This window comes from Lutzomyia longipalpis, chromosome 4, assembly GCF_024334085.1.
Source record: "Lutzomyia longipalpis isolate SR_M1_2022 chromosome 4, ASM2433408v1".
NCBI lineage: Eukaryota > Metazoa > Arthropoda > Insecta > Diptera > Psychodidae > Lutzomyia > Lutzomyia longipalpis.
Genome location: NC_074710.1, coordinates 14,011,088 through 14,034,064, shown reverse-complemented (window position 1 = coordinate 14,034,064; position 22,977 = coordinate 14,011,088). Strand labels below are relative to the sequence as shown.

General features: G+C 35.0%; 2 protein-coding genes across 6 annotated transcripts; one reads left to right on the top strand and one right to left on the bottom strand.

Annotated features, from left to right (window-relative positions):
• Positions 1 to 180: 180 nt before the first annotated feature.
• LOC129796552 (maltase A1-like) lies at positions 181 to 2,750 on the top strand. The gene is made up of 4 exons (XM_055838597.1): positions 181 to 478; positions 782 to 1,809; positions 1,961 to 2,463; positions 2,534 to 2,750. Exons 1-4 carry the CDS (start codon positions 343 to 345, stop codon positions 2,676 to 2,678), a joined length of 1,812 nt encoding a protein of 603 aa, XP_055694572.1. The 5' UTR covers positions 181 to 342; the 3' UTR covers positions 2,679 to 2,750.
• LOC129796544 (metabotropic glutamate receptor 2-like) lies at positions 2,579 to 21,665 on the bottom strand. Of its 5 annotated transcripts, none has more exons than XM_055838579.1 (17): positions 16,508 to 16,818; positions 14,933 to 15,619; positions 12,190 to 12,332; positions 10,004 to 10,174; positions 9,793 to 9,937; positions 9,586 to 9,728; positions 9,267 to 9,375; positions 9,009 to 9,183; positions 7,831 to 7,937; positions 7,289 to 7,438; positions 6,522 to 6,655; positions 6,230 to 6,420; positions 5,636 to 5,770; positions 5,193 to 5,569; positions 4,968 to 5,119; positions 4,349 to 4,562; positions 2,579 to 4,252 (listed from the first exon to the last, which is right to left on the bottom strand). In XM_055838579.1, the coding sequence occupies exons 2-17, from the start codon at positions 15,516 to 15,518 to the stop codon at positions 3,966 to 3,968; spliced, it is 3,219 nt and encodes a 1,072-aa protein (XP_055694554.1). In that variant the 5' UTR covers positions 15,519 to 15,619; positions 16,508 to 16,818; the 3' UTR covers positions 2,579 to 3,965. The 5 variants fall into 5 exon arrangements, with proteins under 5 accessions (XP_055694554.1, XP_055694555.1, XP_055694552.1 ...); XM_055838580.1 differs by having other exon boundaries at positions 14,933 to 15,650; positions 16,495 to 16,638; XM_055838577.1 differs by having other exon boundaries at positions 16,504 to 16,638.
• Between the last annotated feature and the right edge of the window lie 1,312 nt (positions 21,666 to 22,977).

Genomic DNA, 22,977 nt, shown 5'->3' with positions numbered 1-22,977 from the left:
TACTTACCTGGCTATATTATTATGTCATAATATTTTCCACGTATTCCAACAATTGTGATTAATATCTGGCGACAAAAATCATCAAATCGCTGCATTGCGAAGGTCAATAAACACTGAAGCAAACAAATAACTATCTCTTTGGCGGATATTACGTGGTAAACTAATCAATTAAATTACTCCGACTTTCAGAGACAGTCAAGTAGTACTCTTATACTTATTTTTTCTTCAAATATCTTTAGTAAAAATTTACTACACCCATTTCTACGATTGCTATAAAAGGTTCTTCTGAGACTGGTGGCTATTTAGTTGTGGGAATATCTCTGGGGACTTCAAAGCTACACAATGAGAGTGATCATTTTTGTTTTTCTGGTGATTTCTGCCACTACTGAGGGTGTCTGGTACAATAATGGGAATTTCTATCAAATATATCCCAGATCCTTTATGGACTCTAACAATGACGGTGTGGGTGATCTGAAAGGTAATTCAGTGCATGTGACTTTGTGTAATTTAGATGTGGTTCAGTGAGTTTAGTCAATAAAAAAGTAGTTTAAGTTTTCAAAAAAGTAGTTAATAATCATCAAGTCTCCGGCGGTTTATATCAATTAATATCTATGCGCAGTTATTCTATAAAAACTAGGCCGTTTTTCCGAATTGTGAAAACTTTTTTTTTTTTCAAAGAAAGTGGTATGGGAGTTTTAAGTTTATACCACATATTTTGTATTTGTTCACCTTTCTCTGAACTGGATTATATACATATTCACTTTTATTTTTAAAAATATAGGTATTACCCAGAGACTCCAATATGTAAAGGATCTAGGTATGAGCGGCACATGGTTGTCTCCTATCTTTAAATCGCCAATGGCTGATTTTGGCTATGACACAGCTGACTATACGGCGATTCAACCTGAGTACGGAACTATGGAAGACTTCGAAGCACTAATTAAGAAAGCCAATGAAATTGGAATAAAGATTATCTTGGACTTTGTACCGAATCATTCGAGTGATCAACATGAATGGTTTAAAAAGAGCGTTGATAGAGTACCAGGCTATGAGGATTTCTATGTGTGGCATCCTGGTAAGATTGTTAATGGACAGCGCCAGCCACCTAATAACTGGGTTTCTGTCTTCCGTGGAAGTGCTTGGACATGGAATGAAAAGCGCCAAGAGTACTACTTCCATGCCTTCTTAAAAGAACAACCAGATTTGAACTACAGAAATCAAGCGACTGTGGATGCAATGAAGGAGACTCTGCGATTTTGGATGCAAAAAGGAGTTTTTGGATTTCGTATTGATGCTGTGCCATATCTTTTCGAAGTTCCTGCAGATTCAAATGGGAACATTCCTGATGAATCCTTAACCGGGCCTAGTTGTCCAGACCCTACACATGACTGCTACACGCAGCACATTTACACTCAAAATTTGGATGAAACTTTCGATATGGTATACCAATGGCGGGAAGTTGTGGATGAATTTGCAAAGCAAACTGATAACGTACCAAGGATTCTAATGATAGAAGCTTATACGCCATTGGAAAATATGAAGAGACTCTACGAAGATGGACATGGACGGGAAGGTGCTCAGCTTCCCTTCAATTTTGAGCTGATAAGCAAACTCAACGGAAAGTCAACCGCTAAGGATTTCAAAGACGTAATTGATGGATGGATTAGTCGTCTGCCTCAAGGAAAGGAAAACAATTGGGTCCTAGGGAATCATGATAATAAGAGAATTGCATCGAGATTTGGGATTGATCGGGCAGATCTCATAAATATACTTCTGCAGACACTTCCCGGGATGGCGGTTACCTACAATGTGAGTTTTCAGACCTTTAGGACCTTCTGATATTCTACCATTTACAATTTTATTTTTAAAGTTAAATCATAGTTTAAAGCTAATTTTAATCAATTTATAATTAATTTTTCTTTTTTGTTTGCTAAACGTTACATTTTTTTTTGAACTTTAGGGTGAAGAACTAGCTTTGAAGGATGTCTATATCAGTTGGGAAGATACCATAGATCCTGCTGGTTGTAATACAAGTCCTGATGTTTACGAGCAATATTCAAGAGACCCAGTGCGAACTCCTTTTCCCTGGAATGCCAATAAAAATGCTGGCTTCTCTAATTCTGACAAAACTTGGCTTCCTGTCTCATCTGATTACAAAGAAGTTAATGTTGAAGCACAGGAAAAGGCAACCCGTAGTCACCTCAAGTCCTTCCGAAAACTGACAAAGATGCATCAACATGAAAAAGCTTTCACCCAGGGGCAACTTTTGATGAAACTTGTTGGAACGGACATCCTGGCGTACGAAAGGAGGGTTCCTGGTACTAAACCTGAGGAAAACTTTGTGATGATCTTGAATTTTAGCAACAATACTCATAAAGTCAACATCCCACAACTTTTCCCGCAAATGTCACAAATGTATCGCATCGAAGTTGTTTCTATGCACAGCCTCAGTCATAAGGAAGGGTAATTGAAGAATTTTATACCTTAATCCTAATTTGGAATATTCTAATTTTACTTCACTCTTTCTTTCCAGGGACACAATTGACGGGAAGAACTTTGAAGTAAAACCCAATGAAGCTTTCGTACTTCGTGGAGGAGCTCCAAGACTTTATTCATATTTGATTTTATGCTTCACAATGTTCTCCGCATTCTTCAACATCAAGTTAACCCGTGCCTGAAACCTCCCGCCAAATTCATTTAGTACTTCCTGTAATTCCTTTTATAATTTTAATTAAAAATTCATCATCTTATCTTTTCATTTTATCAAATTTGGCGAGTTTTGCAAACATCAATCTCGTAATGAAAATTAATAGCAAAAAACAGAACTGAATTTTCTTTCAATAGATTTACGAGATTGAGGTTTAAAGCCAGACTTCCGGACTTAGAGTCAGTTTCTCTCTAAAGTTGCAGAGAAACTCCACTGAAAACCTCCCACAATCAGCTGATCTATGAGGGGTTTTCGAACATTACATTAATGGTCATGGAATCCCAGATGGAGCTCAGGGCTCAGAAGCCCCAAAAAAGAACTCCAGTGACCAAGACAAAATTTCTTTAAGAAATTAACCGAATTTACAGAAAGATTCCTTTTCACAACTTTTGGGTGACAAGTTAGAAAATTTTTGAGATGAAAATTTAACAATTTTTTTTTCTATCCCTAAAAATAATTTTAAAAAGTAAAAAAAAATGAAAGAGATTCATAGCGGATAAAAAAATAAGTAGATACTAAAGTAAACATCAAATATTTTCTAACGTGCAACACCTTGGTAAATACTTTAACTGTTTTCTTATTTATTTTTTGGAATTCACATTTTTTTAAATTACCATCTCCTTCATGTTTTACTAAAAGTAATCTATGTATAGCGACGGAGGATGGAAAGGCTAACATTTCTCTATATAAGGATATTTTATTATATTACAATACAAAAACTTAATTAATCTCTCACGAAAGACGTGGGTAGATGAACAAGTAAAAATGCAACTCGTGTATTAAAATGTAAATGGAATCCTTTATATCCTCCGTCTTAATTTTCATAAATCCTAACGTCATTGTTTTAATATTTATAAATTCCAATGATATATAGCCTACATATAATTTTCTTACACCTATTCCTGCTATAATCTTACAGAAATAAGAGAAGAAAAAGATACGAACCATCTCTCGGTCTCTGCTTCTATATTATGCTAATTTTCTTTTTGAGCACAAGAGAGAATGTTTAACTTAAGTTAATCTCTGTTTTATTTTCCTTGTGTTTTCTTTTCTTGTGGAAAATGTCGATATTAGATATGATAAAAAGGAATGATGTTTTTGAGAATCATTTAACATCAATGAATTTATAGAAAAATATTAATCTAGGGACGAGAAATCACCTTTTACCCCTTTTACCCTAAGTAAGATAAGACTAAACGGTGATTGCTTCGCGCTTTTTCGATTTAACACTATCGGAGTGAGTGAGTGTACCACTCTGCTATAATACGACATTTTCCACATTGGCAGACGATTGAATCACAGAATTTGATGAATCTCGCGGACTATTTGCACTAAATGTGTTCGATAGATCGGCATCGTCACGCAATGCCTTCGATGTTGTCGATGGGGTTTCGATGCGATTGTTGTTCACAACATTGTTACCTATCATGCTATTCCTATGATGAACCCCATCTTCGTGCCCATTCCTTGATAAATCTTCATATGCTTTCAGCACCAATTCACCAGCTAGAATGGTCTGCGTTGAAATCTCTGCAACACGCAGTGCTGAAAAAATTTAATTGGAAATAGATAATCGTTAATGTTGTTTTGGGATTACTCTACTGAATTAACAAGACATAGTCAATAAAAACAATTCCTTACTTGCAACCTGCGTAGCGGAATCTTCAACCGCGATGGTCGAGGGAGGAGGCACGTGTTTCTGGATTTTCTCCTTTTGATTACACGTCGCTGCAGTTACCATTACAGCTGCCATCATAGATTGCCCAGAGTTGGTGGTCTTATTGATGGCGCTATAGCGAACAGGCATCATACTCTGGCGCACATTACGCTCTGGACGAATTAGGATTATATAGAGCTGCAAACACATTTTTTTTTAAATTTCTCATTGCAGTATTATTGATGAGATATTCGCATAAAAAATATTAACCACATGGAATCAATAAAAAATATTAGTAGATGAACATTTGGCTAAATATTATATATACATATCTATATTATAAATGTACTCCATTCCCCATATAGTTACGTGGGTTAAATGTAATCAAAGTGGAGGTCAATTGAATCCTCAGTGGAACTACCTGTTGCTTACATAGTGTGCAGGTATATGCTTATACATTCGCTTCTACATATGTATATGTAGTCGAACACTATCCCAAGCCATTTGTCTTCTTCACGGGTATAATATTTATGTATAGAGAGCAAAAGCCACACGATATATACTCGACGAGGATAAAAATAGTTGCGATAAAAGTTCACTCACTTTTGGCGAAAACAGACACGCTACTGTAACGCTCGCCGATAAACTTATCGTAACAGACATTGATGTTATTCTCAGTGGAACATGATTCCCTGTCCCGAAGTAGAGTGGCACAAATGCCATCCAGATAACACATGTCGCATACATCGAGAATCCTGCAGAAAAAAAGGTGATGTGTCCCATGAGAAGGATTTACAACAATCAATGTGGTCTGGAAAATTTGCTCACCAATATGCTTGGACTCATTAAATGCTTCGGGGATTTTGCGTGTAATAACAGCATATACTGTGCATACAACAATAAGGACAATTGGGTATGAGAATGCAATCATGTACGAAGCGTCAATGTATGAATCGCAAACTAGGAGATTGTCATCTCTTGTTGGATAATGATGGATTGCTCGCGATGGCGAAATCACCATCCATACTCCATTAATCAAAACTTGTACGGATGTTAGTCCCGTACAAATAATTAGCTGCGATCGTGGACTAATAAATGAGGGTCTTTTGGCGGACTGCTTTCCAGCTTTGAAAATCCGCGAGATGCGATTTGTCTTTGTGAGTAAGGCTGCGTAAACCACGGTAAAGGAAAAACCTGCACTAAACCTAGAAAGATAAGTATATATTTAGTGAATTAATAATTTATCAGTAACAGCTTATGGAGATAGAAACCTTTGGATGCAGCACACAATATCCGTTGGCTTAAGAACAAGTAGGAAAGTCACAAGAAAACACATAACGATGCCTCCTAGGAGAACATAGCTGAGCTCACGACCAGAAGCCCTCACTACTGGGGTGTCATTGTGTCTGGAATAAAAAGTAGAACATTTATTATATAGAGTAGACTAAATTAGCTCTTCATTTTTCACAAAATTTATAGCTTAAAAATCAACATAAATATCGTATAGTGAGAATCTGAAAAAGATCATTGCAATAAACCAGTCATAGATTGAAGGTCTTAGGCAAAAAGTATAGTTACACTCTTAAAAAAAAGATTTATCTCTCGTCGTCCATAATACTCAGCTTTCTTAGCACTCTATTGTAGTTTAACAGTATTTTATTGTTTCTCAGCTTTGATTCAGTTTGTAACGTAACACACTATCAACTATCAACATGCCTAATTATTCGGAAATGACGAGAAATGGAATTTCGAGAAAATAATTCCTGAAATGAATTATAATGCTAACGCCTTGATCGCCTTGATTTATAACAAGCATATAACTTTCCTTTCTCCTAATATGCATGGAAAATTAATTATGAGCTCACCTTAGAAAAACACCCACAACGAAGAGCGTAATGAGCATTCCCGTTGAACTGAATGCCATAGCGCCGATTGCCCATCCAGACTCTGGCCGTAGAAAAACCTCAGGGATGTCCTCACAAAATTCTTTATTGCGATCCGGAATTGTACCCTCCTTGCACATGAGGCATTGTGTCTCATCGTGAGGATGTCGAATCTAATAGATGGATAGATTAAGAAGAGGAGGGGTTCATTAAATTTTATTTTTATGAGACAAATGGTTTGGTGGAGCTTGAAATTGCAGTTACATTTCCTCACCTGGTACTGCGTACAATTGAAACAATGCCAGCAGCAACTTTCTCCCTCAACGTACTTTTTCGCCTGACCACGCTCACAGGGGAGACTACAAACGGATTCCGGTGGCTTGGGTTGATCCAATTTAAATTGCACATCTGCAAATGTGTTACACGACAATTTAGCACCACAGTGAAATACGATTGCCATTCACATTCTATCGTCAATTCTTCTACACTTTTAGCACTTTCCAATCAATACCTTCTACAATTCCACCCTCTCTATTCACCTAACATGGAAAATTAAGTCCAAGTGTGTATTGTATATGTATGTCGGTTCAATTGATACAATAAATTTAATAAATTTCTATGAATTTTCCCTTTAGGAATAACATCAATGAAACTGTTAAGGGATAAACTGATAATATCAGGATGTAATCGATATTCCTTTACTATTTATGATGCAATTCCATTTTTCATTTTGAAAGGCCATCGATTTATTTATTCAATATTTTTTTCCTATTTGGAGATGACCACTTTCCATCCCAAGAAGTGGGATTATAAGTTAATCTCCTTAAAAGCAAACATGGAAAACCTCAAGAAATTATTCTCATTCATTTGTTAATAAATTAGTCAAACAAGAGGAAAATTTATAATATATGTAGACAATTTAATCATTTTAAATTTAATCAATTAGAAACTTCTTCAATATTCAAAAATTCCTTAAAATAAAAAAGGAAAATTGAAAAGTCAACATAATACGTGTATATAATTAGGTTTATTAGTACTTACCTGACATATTGATTCTTAGTTCACCCTGATAATATTCCCCCACTTTAATCCATCTGTACTTCCCAGGTTGTGTTTGCTTAAAGTGGATTATATTATACCTAGCTGGACCATCTCCATTTTGATCAAATCTAAACTGATCCCCTGAGAGTCCTGTGAATATATAATTTCAAAATAGAAAATACTATCTTATTATCTATATAATAATTAAAGGATTTCGTGTCTGTACAGTGGGACCCCAGTACAACGACGGCTTGGTTGAACTACTCTCGCGCATTGAAAATTATGAGTGTGAAGAGTACATCCGAGTGGTCGTTGTACTGGGGTCCCACTGTACAGCTATGCATTTCTACACCGTTGATCCGATCGTAATGAAATTTGGTACAGAGACTACTGATACCAGGCGGTTTTTACCAACGACTAAATCTTCCATTAAATATATTTTAATTCATCACAATTCCTTTCTCCCTCTAAAATTTGCGCGAAGCGGGGCGAGGTAAATTGGAGCGAAGCGACAATTTACCTCGTCAAAATAAACACATTACCTTCAAAGTCAACATTTCTTAGATATTTGAGCAATTCAGCACCCTTTGTTGGCTTCATGGCATCACACAGTCCTGGTCTTCCTCTGCATAAATCATTATGCATATCCCTAAAAATATTTTAGCAAATACATATAAGCTTAAAAGACATTTTTTTCTCAAACAAAACTTTTAATGTGAGGGAAGAACTTCATTAGTTAACTAGTATATCACGTATTGAATGGACAAACTCTATTCCAAAAATTGTGGTGCCTAATTTTCCCTAGTTTCATGTATATTTATTACTTTACTAACATTATAATTAATTAATTCATTACATTTATTTAACCTGCTGGCCGCCAAGACCTTGGAGCTTCCTTAGAGCGCCAAGGTGGGGTCGTTGAACGACCCCAAGAAGGAAGTCGATTTTCTCATAAACTATAAAACCGGGAACTGTCGGGTCACTACCTTTAGACTCCTTATATAGTCCTCTTGCCCCTTGCATCACAAATTCGTCACCCGGAAACACGCAGAAGAAGATATTAGGGAAAAACATTTTTCACTCATTTTTCACACTTTCTTCGTGAGAAATTTGCCACGAAGTTGACCGCAACTGCTATTTTTTTTCACTACTTCCCCACATTCCCCTCACTTCCCGCACCGTGATAAATGGCAATATTTCTCGAATATTCTTTATTGTTTTGCACATTTATATGCTTCTAAATTTGTTTTATGTTGTTTATGATACTTATTCGCGAAAATTCTGACACTGAGAAGATAAAGTGAGAAAGTAAACACAACCCTTCAACCCCCTTCAACCATATGATTCATGATGTGACTAACTTCATTCTAAGAAATTTTCCGCAGCATGGCCGTTACACAAATTTTTGAATTCCCTTCTTCTACATTTTCCTTAATAACTTATCTTGTGGTGGACGGATTGAGCTGAAATTTTTACACAACCTCCTCAGATAACCAAAGAACTTATTTCCAAAAGATGGGAATGGTATCTTTTATATTTATTAAGTTATAGCACGAAATATAGGGCTGGGGTCGTTCAACGACCCCGCTTGGCGGCCTAGAGGTTAAATAAATAAATATTATTGTCTTGCTGTGAGACAAAGTCGCGCATGAAATACCACATTAAGATAATTTTCGCTATATACTTATGTACATCATGTTTAAGAATTAATGTATACTACCTCAGAGCATAAGCAAAGGCCATCACTGCATCACTGACGAATTGCAGTTGATCCTCAAAATCCGTGTTGTTCTTCGTAAGTTTCTCTTTTCTGCTACACAAGCGACTGTAGTCTTTATTGAATGGTGTCCTGGAGCTATTGGGGTATTTGCACTCAAAGTGGTCTTCCCAAAATTCTGCATATAAATGTAAATATGATAAAAATATATCAAGAAAAATAAGAAATGCAATAGAAGGAAGGAAAGAGAAATAATCTCACCGACAAACCAAGGATTCCTCACGTTTGACTCAACCGTCAACCCGAGAAAATATTCTTCAAATCCTTTGACGGGATTTGCTTGGGGTTGCACAGACAGTGTCCCCTCAACCTAAAAGAGTATCTTACAATAGTAAACAAGATTTCATCCTTAAGCTTCAGAAATGCGTCCTTTATATTTAATAAACACAGCAATTTTCAACTACGTAACAATAGGAAAACGTTAAATGAAAAACTAAACATTTCAAATAATCCCAAAGCACATTGTTATATGTAGTGGTTGCAAATAAAAATCTTTATAGACAATACAAAAAAAACATACTTCTGGTTCATTATTGTCCGAAACCAAATTCCTCGCGCTCCAGCCATCTGAGCCAATCCAAGAAAATGATCCCGTGGCATTATTCCTTCGGACTGCCCTCATGACCCCTGCAACTTCCTGATCCGATCCGAAAATTATAGCACCTGATATAAAGAAGTTTTTTTTTTTAAAAAAAACCTTCTATATCCTCCAACAATGCTTTCTAACCTCTAGCTCTTGGTTTGGTCTGTAGTTTCTGAACAATCATATCGTACGTAGCCTCTGCTGCAACACCGGAATCTTTTGAAAGCTTTTCCTTAACTGCAATGCAAATTGAATGCTTAGCAAGTAAGTCCTCGAGTTCTTCGAATGCCTACAAGAAAGACAAAATTCTGCAAATGTAATACATGTTGACTGGCAAGGTGCAAAATGTCGCAACCTTCAGTCCATAATTGCTTTCTTCATAAATGATAGAAATGTAGCTCCATCCCATTCTTCGTACAATGTCCACCATCGCTTTGACTTGGTAGTGATCCGAAGGGATGGTCCTTGAGAAGTATTCGAAGCGCTGTTTATTGCTGAGTTCGGGACTCGTTGAGAAGAAGGATACCTATTTAATGAGGATATAAATGCGAAGTTCTCTTTTCCAACAAATAAACTATGCAACATCTTGAGATGCAATTTTATGCACTCGAAAATTTTATGTAGTATTAAAATATATATAGTTGCATCGCTATCCCATGTATTTTTAATTATTTGTCCTTAAATTGCAAAGTTTTGAGGATTGCTTTCAGAATACCTAAGTATTTTGTAATAAATTTTTATTCAATCATCAACAAAATGCAATTTATATAATCTAAAATATAAATTTAAGTGCAGTATAATGTGCCTACATATCAAAAGTTTCTTTTAAAGTAATATATTTTCAAAAAATAATCCACCTTATTCATATAAAAATAAATTTTTCTATTCCACAAGAATACCTTATTTAAAAAAATGCGGGTGAAAAGCTGTACTACTTCGTAGCTTCAATTGCCTGTGAAGGATGTTTTAAAAGGCATGCAAAAAAAGCTTTCTGCCCATAAATGCTGATTGTGGACTTTAATTCTCCGTCCGAGATGGTTAATCCCACACCGTTCACGTGGGTGTCCCGTATATTGTATCCCATAAAAGTCTATTTGATATTCCGCCCACAATATTCGGGCTCCCCAATGGTACTTCTTTTTTTCCTCCCTATTCACGCAGCCCCATAAATCCTCGCCCCATCGATTGTCACCCTCAAGAACCCCTCGAGGAGTTTGCGATGGGATATTTAGCATTTATTTGCTTCTCTTACTTTTCTGTGGGGTACCGCTTTTAAGACACTCCCTAAAACTTCGTCTCTTAAAGTAATTGAATTGGAAATTAAATTACAAAAAAAACACAATAGGATTTAGTGTGACAAAAAGTTACTGATACGCGCTCTTTTACCAGAATGACGAGAAGTGAAAATATTTTAATATCATGAGTACGAAAAAATGCAGTTATATGCAATTAAAGTGTATAAATAGACGTAAAATAATCACAGCTAAAAGAGAAAAAATCTTATAATTTGTAATTTTAAATGAATAGCATATGAATCTACATAAAAAATGTGAAGAGTAATACAAAAACAAAAAATATAAAAACAAAAGAATAAAATTTTCCTTGCCAGTACCACTTTTCTAATATACATATGTACCTACATATTTTTTTTCCTTACTTTTTCCTATTTTTCCAAAGGTTAAATTCGTAAATCATTAGGAACAAAGTTATTAAAAAAATATTTTTTTCAGTGCGTTTTTTCAATTTAAAAAAAGAGATAAAATTTCGGTATAGGTTGGTTCTGTAGCAATGGAACTTGTCTGAAACAGTTGGACCGATTGTGATGAAAAACGGTATCCACGGACAGGACCACCCACATTAATATTATTTTTTACCCCTAATAATCTTCTTAATATATAAAGCTGAAAAGTATGTTTGTCTCTGGCACATGTACTCCTCCGAAACGGCTAGGCCGATCTTGATGAAATTTGGTAGGGGGTAAAGGGGGTCAATACGAGTTGCAAGCGCTATATGGGATTCCGCCCCAATCCCCCTTTATACCGCCCCCACAGAAAAATTGATTTTTTTCCCATTTTTTACCTGCTGAAGGGTCAGATAACGGGATTTTTTTTTATTTTAAAAATTTTTTGGGGTATCGTATTATTCATCCTCCCTACTAATATCACCCTCCTTTTATAGCTTAAAATGGAGTTTACTCACACGTGATTGGGGGCTCAGGTTGACTAGTTATGAATAAAAGTGACTATACACAGTCATTTTCATTCAAAATATATTATTGTGAGTATAAACACCCAAGTTCTAAGAAATTTATTTTTTTATATCTAATTTTTTGGTAGGTATATTATGTTTTCTCAAAGCACATCTCAAACCTCAAAATTTACTTGTTCACATTTTAATTGGACGATTTGGAAAACTATAGTTTACAATTATGCTCTTCGTTGCAAAAACTTTACAAGAATTTTTTCACTAATATAAAAAAAAGTGTTTTGGGAACTTTTTATTGTAATTTTGAATAATTCATTAAACTGTTATGTGACTTACCTGAGGGATCTTAAAAAGTCTCAGTAGATTTGCCACCTGAATGGATGTAACCGAAGATGCTGCACCTACAACTCCCGATATAACCTTCCGAACTTGGGATTTATTGCAGTGATATTCCGCCCCGTCGATATTGCTGATTGAACCTGAAAGAAAATGAAAGCAATGAAACAAAATAGATCTAGGTCAAGGAAAACTACCATGTTGGAACAAAATAGACACTTTCTGTGGAGATACTGCATATTGAAATACTACGCGAGCTTAAATTGCGCGGGAGGTGATTTAAGGTCTGTGAAGCCCGATATGATTTAGCTTGTAGAAAGTAATTTTCCAGACCAGTGGGCTAACTTATCTAGGAATTACCAGCTGGATGTGTGTGATTTAAAATATGAGGCGTGTTTCATGGCGGAGATGAGAACGCAGTTTGTCTTTTCGGACCAAATAGGGCATATCTTTTATATGAAAATATTTGCTATGCTATAACCCTTTTAGAGAACAAGTGACACCACATTCTTCATTTTTCATTATCATCACAAACATCCTTGCAATAATATAACAAACGCACCATCAATGTGTAGTAAACCTAATACAAATCCGTTAAAGCATTAAGGGGGGTCTCTTGGGAAAATTGTTAGAATTTACTCATTTTTTAATGTTGTAATTTTCGGGGTTTTTCTTAAACTTGGTTTTCCGATGTTGGTTACATTTGTAGCCTAATTATTGAAGTGTAAGAAAATCACTTTTCGCCATCTTAGGTGCGACGCCATCTTGTGATTTTCCGAGTTATCCACGGAACTGCCCTAAAACACAAAGGTAGGTTTTTCTCAGGATCTACTGGATGGATTTTGATGGGGTAAAAAGCAAATGAAAGAGGAAATACCAATGCAGATTTTGATGTAGCGGAATTTTGAATTTCCGTTCTGGGGCTGAGAAAAGTGGAAAAATGTGATTTTTTTCAGATATTTTTGACGTTTTTTCACTTTTCTCAGCCCCAGAACGGAAATTCAAAATTCCGCTACATCAAAATCTGCATTGGTATTTCCTCTTTCATTTGCTTTTTACCCCATCAAAATCCATCCAGTAGATCCTGAGAAAAACCTACCTTTGTGTTTTGAGGAAAATCTCAAGATGGCGTCGCACAAAAGATGGCGGAAAGTGATTTTCTTACTCTTCAATAATAAGTCTTTAAATGTGACCAACAATTGAAAACCATGTTTAAGAAAAACCCCAAGAAAAATAAAAACATTTAATTTCACCAGCTCTCAAAAGAGACCCCCCTTAATATTTTCTTCTAACGTGCATTTTGCACTCTACATCTATGGGACCAGCGGGACCTTAAAATTGACAGAATACCATATAGACTAACTCCTAAATATTCTTCACTAGTTGTTTATTAGGAAACATTAACCTCTCCTTGGTAGTAACAATGTTTTAAAAGTGAAACTTTCTCACCCGGGAGAAAGCTCAAAGATCCCAGAAGAATTCATTTATGTACAAAAGTTTTGTCGCAATGTTATAATCAAATTCCGCATTTTTTAATGCTTTAACTTGGCTTCAACGAAGCAAAATAATCGAAGAAAACATGTAAAGTACAAAAGTGACACATTTTTGAGAATATGATTAAAAAAAAATTAAGCATGTAGGACAGGTAAGTAGTACCTACTAGACATAGGTAAAAAAGCATAGGTAGAATAAATCGGGCTAATTAAGTGAATTTGTCTGAATCTAAATTTTTTGTATGTTAGATTTTCTCGAAAATCGTCGGCCTTTTAGTGCAAGTCAGTGAGATTTCTAGTTAATTCTAATCATTTCAAGACCTTTCCATAACTAGTCAAGAAATTTCTGTATTTTCAGTGGATTAAATTATTTAAATTTTCTTTTTTCTCAAAATAGTGTACAACCATTATTGGTGATAAGGACTTCTTATTATTAAAAGTTTTAGGTCTTCTGGATAGAAGTTGAAAGAAATTTTCATTTCAAATTTTTTTCTGCTGGATAAATTTTATTAGGATATTGACTTGAATTAAAAAACAAATAAAACATTTTAATTTTATGAATATTTTGATGGTGGAAGTTTTCAAATATCTTAATTCAATTAAAACATATTAGCTATTGAAATCATGACAGTTCATGGTCACCCTATACGTTAATTGACCTATGCCTCCTATACAGTCGTGCTCTCGTGGTAGGACCGTCGTCAAAATGACTTCTCCGCGGTAAAACGGCTTCAGAATGAAGTATTTTGCCTTCGCAGTGGGACAATTAGTACTATTGGAAATGTAGAATACTAATTGTCCCACTGCGAAGGCAAAATTCCTCATTCTGAAGCCGTTTTACCGCGGAGAAGTCATTTTGACGACGGTCCTACCACGAGAGCACGACTGTACATTTTAATTCGCGATTTTTGATCGTACAATCGTGATTTGAAAAAAAAATCTCTTGCCTACAGAAATGTAATACATATTTACAAAATTATATACCAACATAAAATACTCAATTAATGAAATGCAATGAATATCATTATCAGTACCTACAATTTCTTCTCTACTACCTACTTTTTCAGCGAAGTTTAGGAAAAATATACCCAGATACACAATCCGTCTTCTAAAAATTTTCTCAAGTTGCCGGAACACTTTCCTCATATTTTCCTCTACATTATGATGAAATCAGCTTTAATGTAAGTCCCCCACTAAAGTTCAAAATTTATTTGATCAACATAAAAGATGAGTTGACGAACAGATTTTACCTTTAATGAAATCGAGGGCCATCTCCAACCCGTAGGTATCTTTGTCACAATCATCAAGAATGTGAGCACCTAGAGTAATGTTGGGAAGGAGTTTCATTTGGTTCACCCGATCCACAGTGTAGAGCATGGCCTCGAGTGCTTGAACACCCCCCTGGGGCATTATCTTGCCACAAGTTACGTTGTCTTCGCGTTCATGAATCATCATAAGACCACCGAGAATCACATCACCTTCCACCACAGCTTCGCGTTTCACAGGCCATGGTGGAGGACTTGTATCATGGACACCGGAAGATTCTTCTACTACCGAAGTTACGTGGTAATCCACAAATTTTCGAAAGTCCATAGAATCGAGGTGAAGGTGTCGATGATGGCGCGATAGGTGCTTTCGGTGCTTATGTCGTTCAGTGGGATGCGTAAAATAGGCACTATCCCACCAAAAAGCATCCTCGGGATTCATAAAAAAGCTCTCATTGGCATTTGACCACTCTTTAATACTTTTTGGCACACGAGATGCCAACACGGACTCAAAATTGAGGAGGACAATTAAACTGAAAACACCGTTCCACGCTATTCTCACATGCCACATCCTCACGATAGCTTTTTTTATCTGCACAGTCCTCCCACACTCTCTCGCAGAATAAATCCTCAATCACCGAAGTCGAAACTTTTCACACTCATAGCTCACTCCTGGAAAATATGTTGGATTGAGTGATAATTTCTGTTACACATGGAAATTTTTCTCTTAATTACGAAGGTAATATGTATAAGAAAAAAATTTCATCTGTTACATGAAGTAATTTAACTTTCCATGATTAATTTCTGCAAAATAGATAATTTATTTATAAATCTCAAAAAGTAGTAGGTAATAAAAAAAGATATTTTCCACTTCTCAAGAAATGGTAATTCCTTGGAAATTAAAGACGAAAGTTTTACAACGCAAATAAGTCATTGAAATTACCAGATGCTACCATTATGAGAATTTTCATTAGTGGATGATTTTAAAATAAATGGGAAGAGAATAATTACACCTGGCGTCTTCACTTAATCTGATACCGAAATCAATATAGTCACTAAGACTCAAAAAGAAAATAAAAAAAGCTTATTTTGAAAAAAAAATCACGGTAATTTTAAGTTTTTTTGTGTCACTACAGTCCTCAAAACTATTAGTAACTTTTTTGGCAAATTTTTATTATGTGCATTAGACGCAACAATTTCTTTCAAAATTTTTAGAATTTCGTATTAAGACATCATAATTAATAATCGAAATCTTTAATATTCGTAACCAATAATGATGAATTACAATCATTACAACATAAGTTCATCATAAGAAAACTTTAATTTCTAGTCTCACTGCACAAAAAGTTATGTAGATATTTTAAAAATTATCTTTTGTGATATTTTTTTCTATTTATGGTCTTCAAAATAAAAATTTTATCAACCTAACAATAAGCAATAAAGATAGGAAAAGTGGGAAAAGTGTATGAAATGTTCTTTTAATTCGTCGTGCAGAAAATTAATCATTGAACATCAGTAAGTAAATAACATCTAAAAGATGAAAGTACATCTTTTACCGACGTGTCAAAGATTATAACTGAGTTTCATGAATTTTGAAGCGATTCTTCCACATTTTAATCACAACCACTAAACATGCACAATTCCTGACTGAAATCCTCATTTTCCTTGTCCATGTCCAAGTATAAACTTTTTTTCACTACAACACCAACCAGAATTACTTGAACGTTTTTACCAGAAAAAAAAAATTGGATTTATTTATATAGCCTGAAGGATAGTCTTTTGTGTGAAAACTCACAAAGTCCTCATCTTTCTTTTGATACGAGAAGCGCGAAAAAGTTTGCGTGTTTACACGTTAACGGTCAGAGGACGATTACTTTGTAATACAGTTGGCCCAAATTAAAATTCCTCTCATGATACAACCCCTTGATTTGTCCCAAAGTTAGTCATCAGAAGCGCAGGACACACAAAATGTAGGAGAAATAAGGATGCGTTTATCAGAAAATTCTTCTTCTCCTGATTTGCATTTGAATACGCTTAACGGAAACTTTCAGAATAGAAGTTCGAAAAGGGTCTATCTGTAGAACAAAGTGGGTGAGGAAATTGAATGAGATAAGTGGAAACTATGATAAAATTTCCCTAGCATGGCTTCATACACATTTCGAAAAGGCAATTCGATTTTCGAATACATCCTTTCTAGCAGAGACACATAAAATAACAAACGAAAGTGTATTAAATATTTCGAAAATTCCTTAAGGTGTATGATTTTCATTACACACAGAAAAATTATTCGTATTACTCGAATGCGAGTGAAATTTTCGGACACTAAATGCTAGACATTAACGAATGCGAGTGGCACTCTCGCGGAAATTGACAATTTCACTGCCATTTTTGGTCGTTTATCTGTGTGCAGCAAGAACGTATGTCCTGCGCTTTCAAAATTCCTTCAGGAGCAACATTAGCCGGTTTGTAGCCAGAACAAGAAATTTTTTTTTATTCAAAAAGCTCAAAATGTGACTGCACAGAGAAAAATGTTTTTGGCAAAAATTGAAAAAAAAACTATTCTCAAAAATTTCCGATAAAGCTAGAACAATTCTTGCTTATTTTAAGTGAAGGGCACACGGAAAGTGTAGGAGGTGAAAGGTAATAATGCAATACAAAATTGTCTACATAACAAATTTTTTAAATACATAATACCTAATGTAAGTATTTTCGATATCTTAATATATAAAGCTGAAAAGTCTGTTTGTTTGTGGCACATGAACTCCTCTAAACGGCTGGGCTGATCTTGATGAAATTTGGTATGGGAGTAGAGGGGGTCAATACGAGTTGCAAGCGCTATATGGGATTCAGCCCCAACCCCCCTTTATAGCGCCCCCACAGAAAAATTGATTTTTTTCCCATTTTCTACCTGCTGAAGGGTCAGAAACCGGGATTTTTTTTTATTTTAAAAATTTTTTGGGGTATCGTATTATTCATCCTCCCTACTAATATACGCCCCCCCCTTTTTACAGCTTAAAATGGATTTGCTCACACGTGATTGGGGGCTCGGGTTGACTAGTTCCATATAATCGTCACAACTTCAAATATGTAGTATCTTTTTGTTCAATTCAAAACCGTCTTTTATCACAATTGGAGCAGTTCATTTACAATATAACACTAATGTAAAATAAATGTTATAGAAAAGGAACACGAACTAAGACAGGTAAGACACTTTGGTAATATGCAATACATAATTGTATGAACTTGACAGTGTTAAATTCAATTAACTTTCTATAGATATCAATCGATAATTCTAAATGCTTTATTTAGCTTTCATTTGTGGGCTACCTTAAGGGAGGCTTTGGGGGAAATTAATACAGCCACTCGAAACTGCCTGATATAAAGAGCCTCTCTGCCAAATTTCATCGCGATCGGACAAAGGATGTACATTTGTATAGCTGAACACGACTAAAGATTACCAACAAACAGACCTTTCTTTATTATATAGATCGGAGAAGATAATAAATTTAATGATCTCTGATCGAAATTAAAAGATTTGTGAATACCGATTGTAATTCTAATTACATACATACAGAGTGCATTTTTCATGATAGATACCCACTAATTATTTATTTATTTTTAAAGACCTTTAAAGTAATCGTTAAAGAAAATTGGCCATTGTTTATTCGAGAGAAAAATTATAACTTTTTTTGCAGCACAAATTTATGCCCAAAAAAATCATTAATTAAACCACATATGACAATTTAAATAATGTGTACCTTTTATTAGTATAATATATGATAAAAAAAAAACCGCAAAATATTTTATACTTTCCCACGATATGAACAGAGGTTACAACGAAATGAAAGCGGTCAAAGTAAATTATAAATACGAACATAGCCCCCAATCATGTACATATGAGTAAATTTAATTTGAAATTATGAAATTATGATTCTTTTAAAAAAGCAAAAAAGTAAAATCTGTTGATGAATAGGTAGTTCTTCAACATATTCATATGTAAATCATTATGTAACTATGAAATTTTAATAAAGAAAAACGACTCAAATTTAAGATAATAAGGGTACCTACCTAAATTACTTTTACAAAAACGACAAATTAATCACATTATATGTATAATCAATAATGAAACAAAAGGAGTTTCATTTCATTACTACTTCTTGTAATTAAAGTGTAGTGGAGACGAAGTATATGGTAAAAATTAAAATACAGTGGGACCCCAGTACAACGACCACTTGGTTGAGCTACTCTCGCGCATTGAAAATAATGAGTGTGAAGAGTACAACCGAGTGGTCGTTGTACTGGGGTCCCACTGTAGAGCAAATATGGTCAAATCGGCCAAATACATAAAAATGAGGTTTGTATACCACACAAATCCATTGTAGTTCTAGGAAAAATTTCCGACCGACTCAGATTGGGTCTAAACTTATTATAAGTAAATTTCAGACACCCTAAATTACGAAAATGATGGTGCAAAATTTTATGTAAATACTTGACAATCGATCAAGCCGTTTAAATAATATAGCCGCCTAAGAAAAAAATGAATATTAGGAACTAATATTTTTTTTTTAGTATTTTACGGCCGCGAGGGAACTAATATTAAAAACTAGTAAAAGAATATTGAAAGTTTGAAAAGAGGTAGGTACCTACCAAAAATAAAAATAAGTTAATTAATCGCTCAATTTGAAGGTTTTCAACTTCAAATTCTCATGCATTTTCTTTTCTAAAATTATGTTGTAACTAAATTCAATTTTTGCGATAGCTTCAGGAAAACTTAAGCTAAGTCTTGTTCCACTTGAGTGTTTATATCCAGATTAAAATGTGTTGCACTACAACTTTATACAATATCTGAAATTTATAATAATTCCTTGACCACAAAAAAGTCGAAAACTATTTTTGTAAAACAAAATTAATATGGAGTTTGGACGGAAAGTAAACCTTATTTAGTTTTTCTCAATTTTATTTTAACATGCGACGTTTCGAGGGTGTTTGCCCTCTTCTTCAAAGCATTAAAAATATACGGAAAAAAACGGGTCAATTTTGATTTTAAACTGGGACACAATAATCACTTCCTTCTGTTCTCTCATCAAGACAAGAGTTGACTCTAAATTAATATTGTACCTATATGTATTTACTTTTATCTTATTTCAAGACCTAATAAACTAATTTCCGTAAAATTTTAAGAACCAGACAAATTAACATTTTTACTTATAAAATTGAATTTCCCAAATAACTTAATTTTATGTGTCCTAATATGTAACACACCTCATAAATCATTTTATAAAACGCATAAATAAATCGTACGTTGTGGTATACCGTGTCTTATGCTGGTGGATGCGTTATATGATTGACTTTTCATATTTCGTTTACATAAAAATATAATTCTTAACTTATGTTTGGGGGTATATTCTAAAAAAATTCTTGGTGTTTCTATCCCCCATAAGCAATACGCTCATCATTGATTTATATGAGAACTTTTTTTCTCATTAATACTTTGGATTCACAAAACTGATTTCAATGCGTTTTCAATTGAAGCATTACAAAGTACAAAAAATGTACTAAAGGTAAGAAAGTAGTAAAATTTTACCTTTGATAAAATCGAGGGCCATCTCCAATCCGTATGTATCTTTGTCGCAGTCATCAAGAATGTGGGCACCGAGGGTGATGTTGGGTAAAAGATTAATAGCATTGACTCTATCGAGTGTATAGAGCATGGCCTCCAATGCCTGTATACCACCCTGGGGCATTATAGGACCACACGTTACGGTATCTTCGCGTTCGTGCACCATCATAAGACCACCGAGCACAACATCACCCTCCACAATGGCTGCATGCTTTATTGGCCAGGCTGGATTTTTTGGATCAGTAGCATTAACTGCAATCACAACACTTTGGGTCTCAATCATTTGACTTCCATTGAGGTAATCACCGAAATCCACAATGCCATCCGTGGTAGGAAAATTACTGCCATTTATAGCTTCGGTGACATTATAAAGGAGAAATTCCTCCGATAAACTAGGGAGTATCACAATATCACTAAGATTGGATTCACTCAAGTCACCCATGAGGGTTACACTGTTATTGCCCAAATCCTCCAGATCGTGGGCAGAACACACAACAAAAATCACAAAGTGCAAGATGAATTGAGAAATCGTCACCATTGCCGAAAAAATCCACTTCCGGCTATTTAAAAATCCACATAGTCAGTTCGAAATCCCATACAGTGGGTGGTAGATGGTCCTTCCATGGTTCAAGGAAGGTCTCCAATCACCCAATGGTCCCAACACTGAAATCCTATTTCACACATTTCCTATTTCACATTTGCATATAAGTGCACCAATGCACCCTCAAAGTCAGCCTTTCAACGTATATTAACTGACCAACTCTGGGAAAATTTTTCAATCATGGTCCATACACGACAGATGAAGACTCAACACTGATTCAGCATCTGTAATGTTGTCTCTAAGAACCGCAAATCAACATGTTGACTCCTCTCATCAAAGAGATCCATTTCTCGTTAGTTTTACAGAGAGCCAGAGAGATAAGGAGCGGAAAATTACCCCACTTTTCTCCTCTTATTTTTCATCCCCTTAGGAGGAGAAAATCACGTAAATAGCATCATGCAACAGGCTTCGTTAAATTCCCCTTTTGTGAACAGTTACTACTACCCCTCTAAATAAAAGTTTATAATGGAAATGTTTCCCCTATTTCCCCTAAAAATAACCCCTCCGTATACTCATATTTTTACAATCTGAAAAAATGGGAAAAGAAGGAAAAGAAACAGATTTATAACATAAAGAAAAAAGTTTTAATCAATTAATTAATTTAGTTAATTAAAGCCTTCGATATGGTTGTACTGTAGCGAATTTTGATAGTAATTTGATACTTTGATACGTGAGTGCATAGAAATAAAAGTTAAATACTTTTGACTCGTACTCTTCTTATACAAGGAGAGAGGGTTGAAAAATGTACTGGTAAGCTGACCAAGCTTACGGGAGCTGTGTTTCTTTCAGTGTACCAATTTTGTGAGAGCAAACTAGAACGCGAATTAATTTAAATACGCGCAAAGTCGGGAAAAGTAGAAAAGTCATACCCTAAGAAATCTTTAGAAGGCCATATCTCGAGAACGGATCCATAGATTTTCATAATTTTTTTTTTTGTTTGAAAGGTCTTGAAGTCAGCTATAACATATCGAAAATCGAAAAAAAATTTTTATGTCGCCATTTTCGAAAAATTCGAGTTCGAAATTTTCGAAAACTTTGTTTTTGACTTTAGCCCCTCTTGCGGTCATTTCTCGAAGTTGCAATGTTCTAGACATTTGTAGGGTTTCACGAAACCTTTCATTTGCGTTTGAGTTGATCAAAATCGGACTTGTAGAACCCGAGATATGACATGCTAACTTTGGAAGGCTATATCTCGAGAACGGATCCATAGATTTTCTTCATTTTTGGCATGGAGCTAGATAATATGGTCAGCTATAACATATCAAAAAATGAAAAAAATTTATGTCACCGTTTTCGAGATATTCATCGAAAACTCATCGAAAATTTGGTTTTTGATTTTTGGCCCCCTAGCGGTCACTTTTGAAACTTCGGATGTTCTAGAGAGTTGTAGGGTTTGTTGAGATCTTTCATTTGACCCCGGGTTGATCAAAATCGGTCAAGCCGTTTTCGAGTTATGGTCGATTTTCGATGAAAAATTGTGGCGGCCATATTGACTAAACGGCTTGACCGATTTTCGAAAATGAGGTATCGTTGGAAAGCTCTTGATGGCCCCTACAACATATCAAAATTTCAGATTTTTAGATAATACAGGGGCTGAGATATAGCGAAAACAAAATTTTGAGGTTATTCAAAATGGCGGACGGGGGGGTGGGGGGGTGGATTTGACCTCATAATCGGATTTCTTCAGGTCAATATTTTTAAACTTTGCCGTTTACCGCAAGTCTCTATCTATCACCGTTCTCTTGCAATTTAAGTTTGGAATCCGGAGGGCCGGACGGCCGGCCGGAAAAAACTTATTTTTGGCGCATA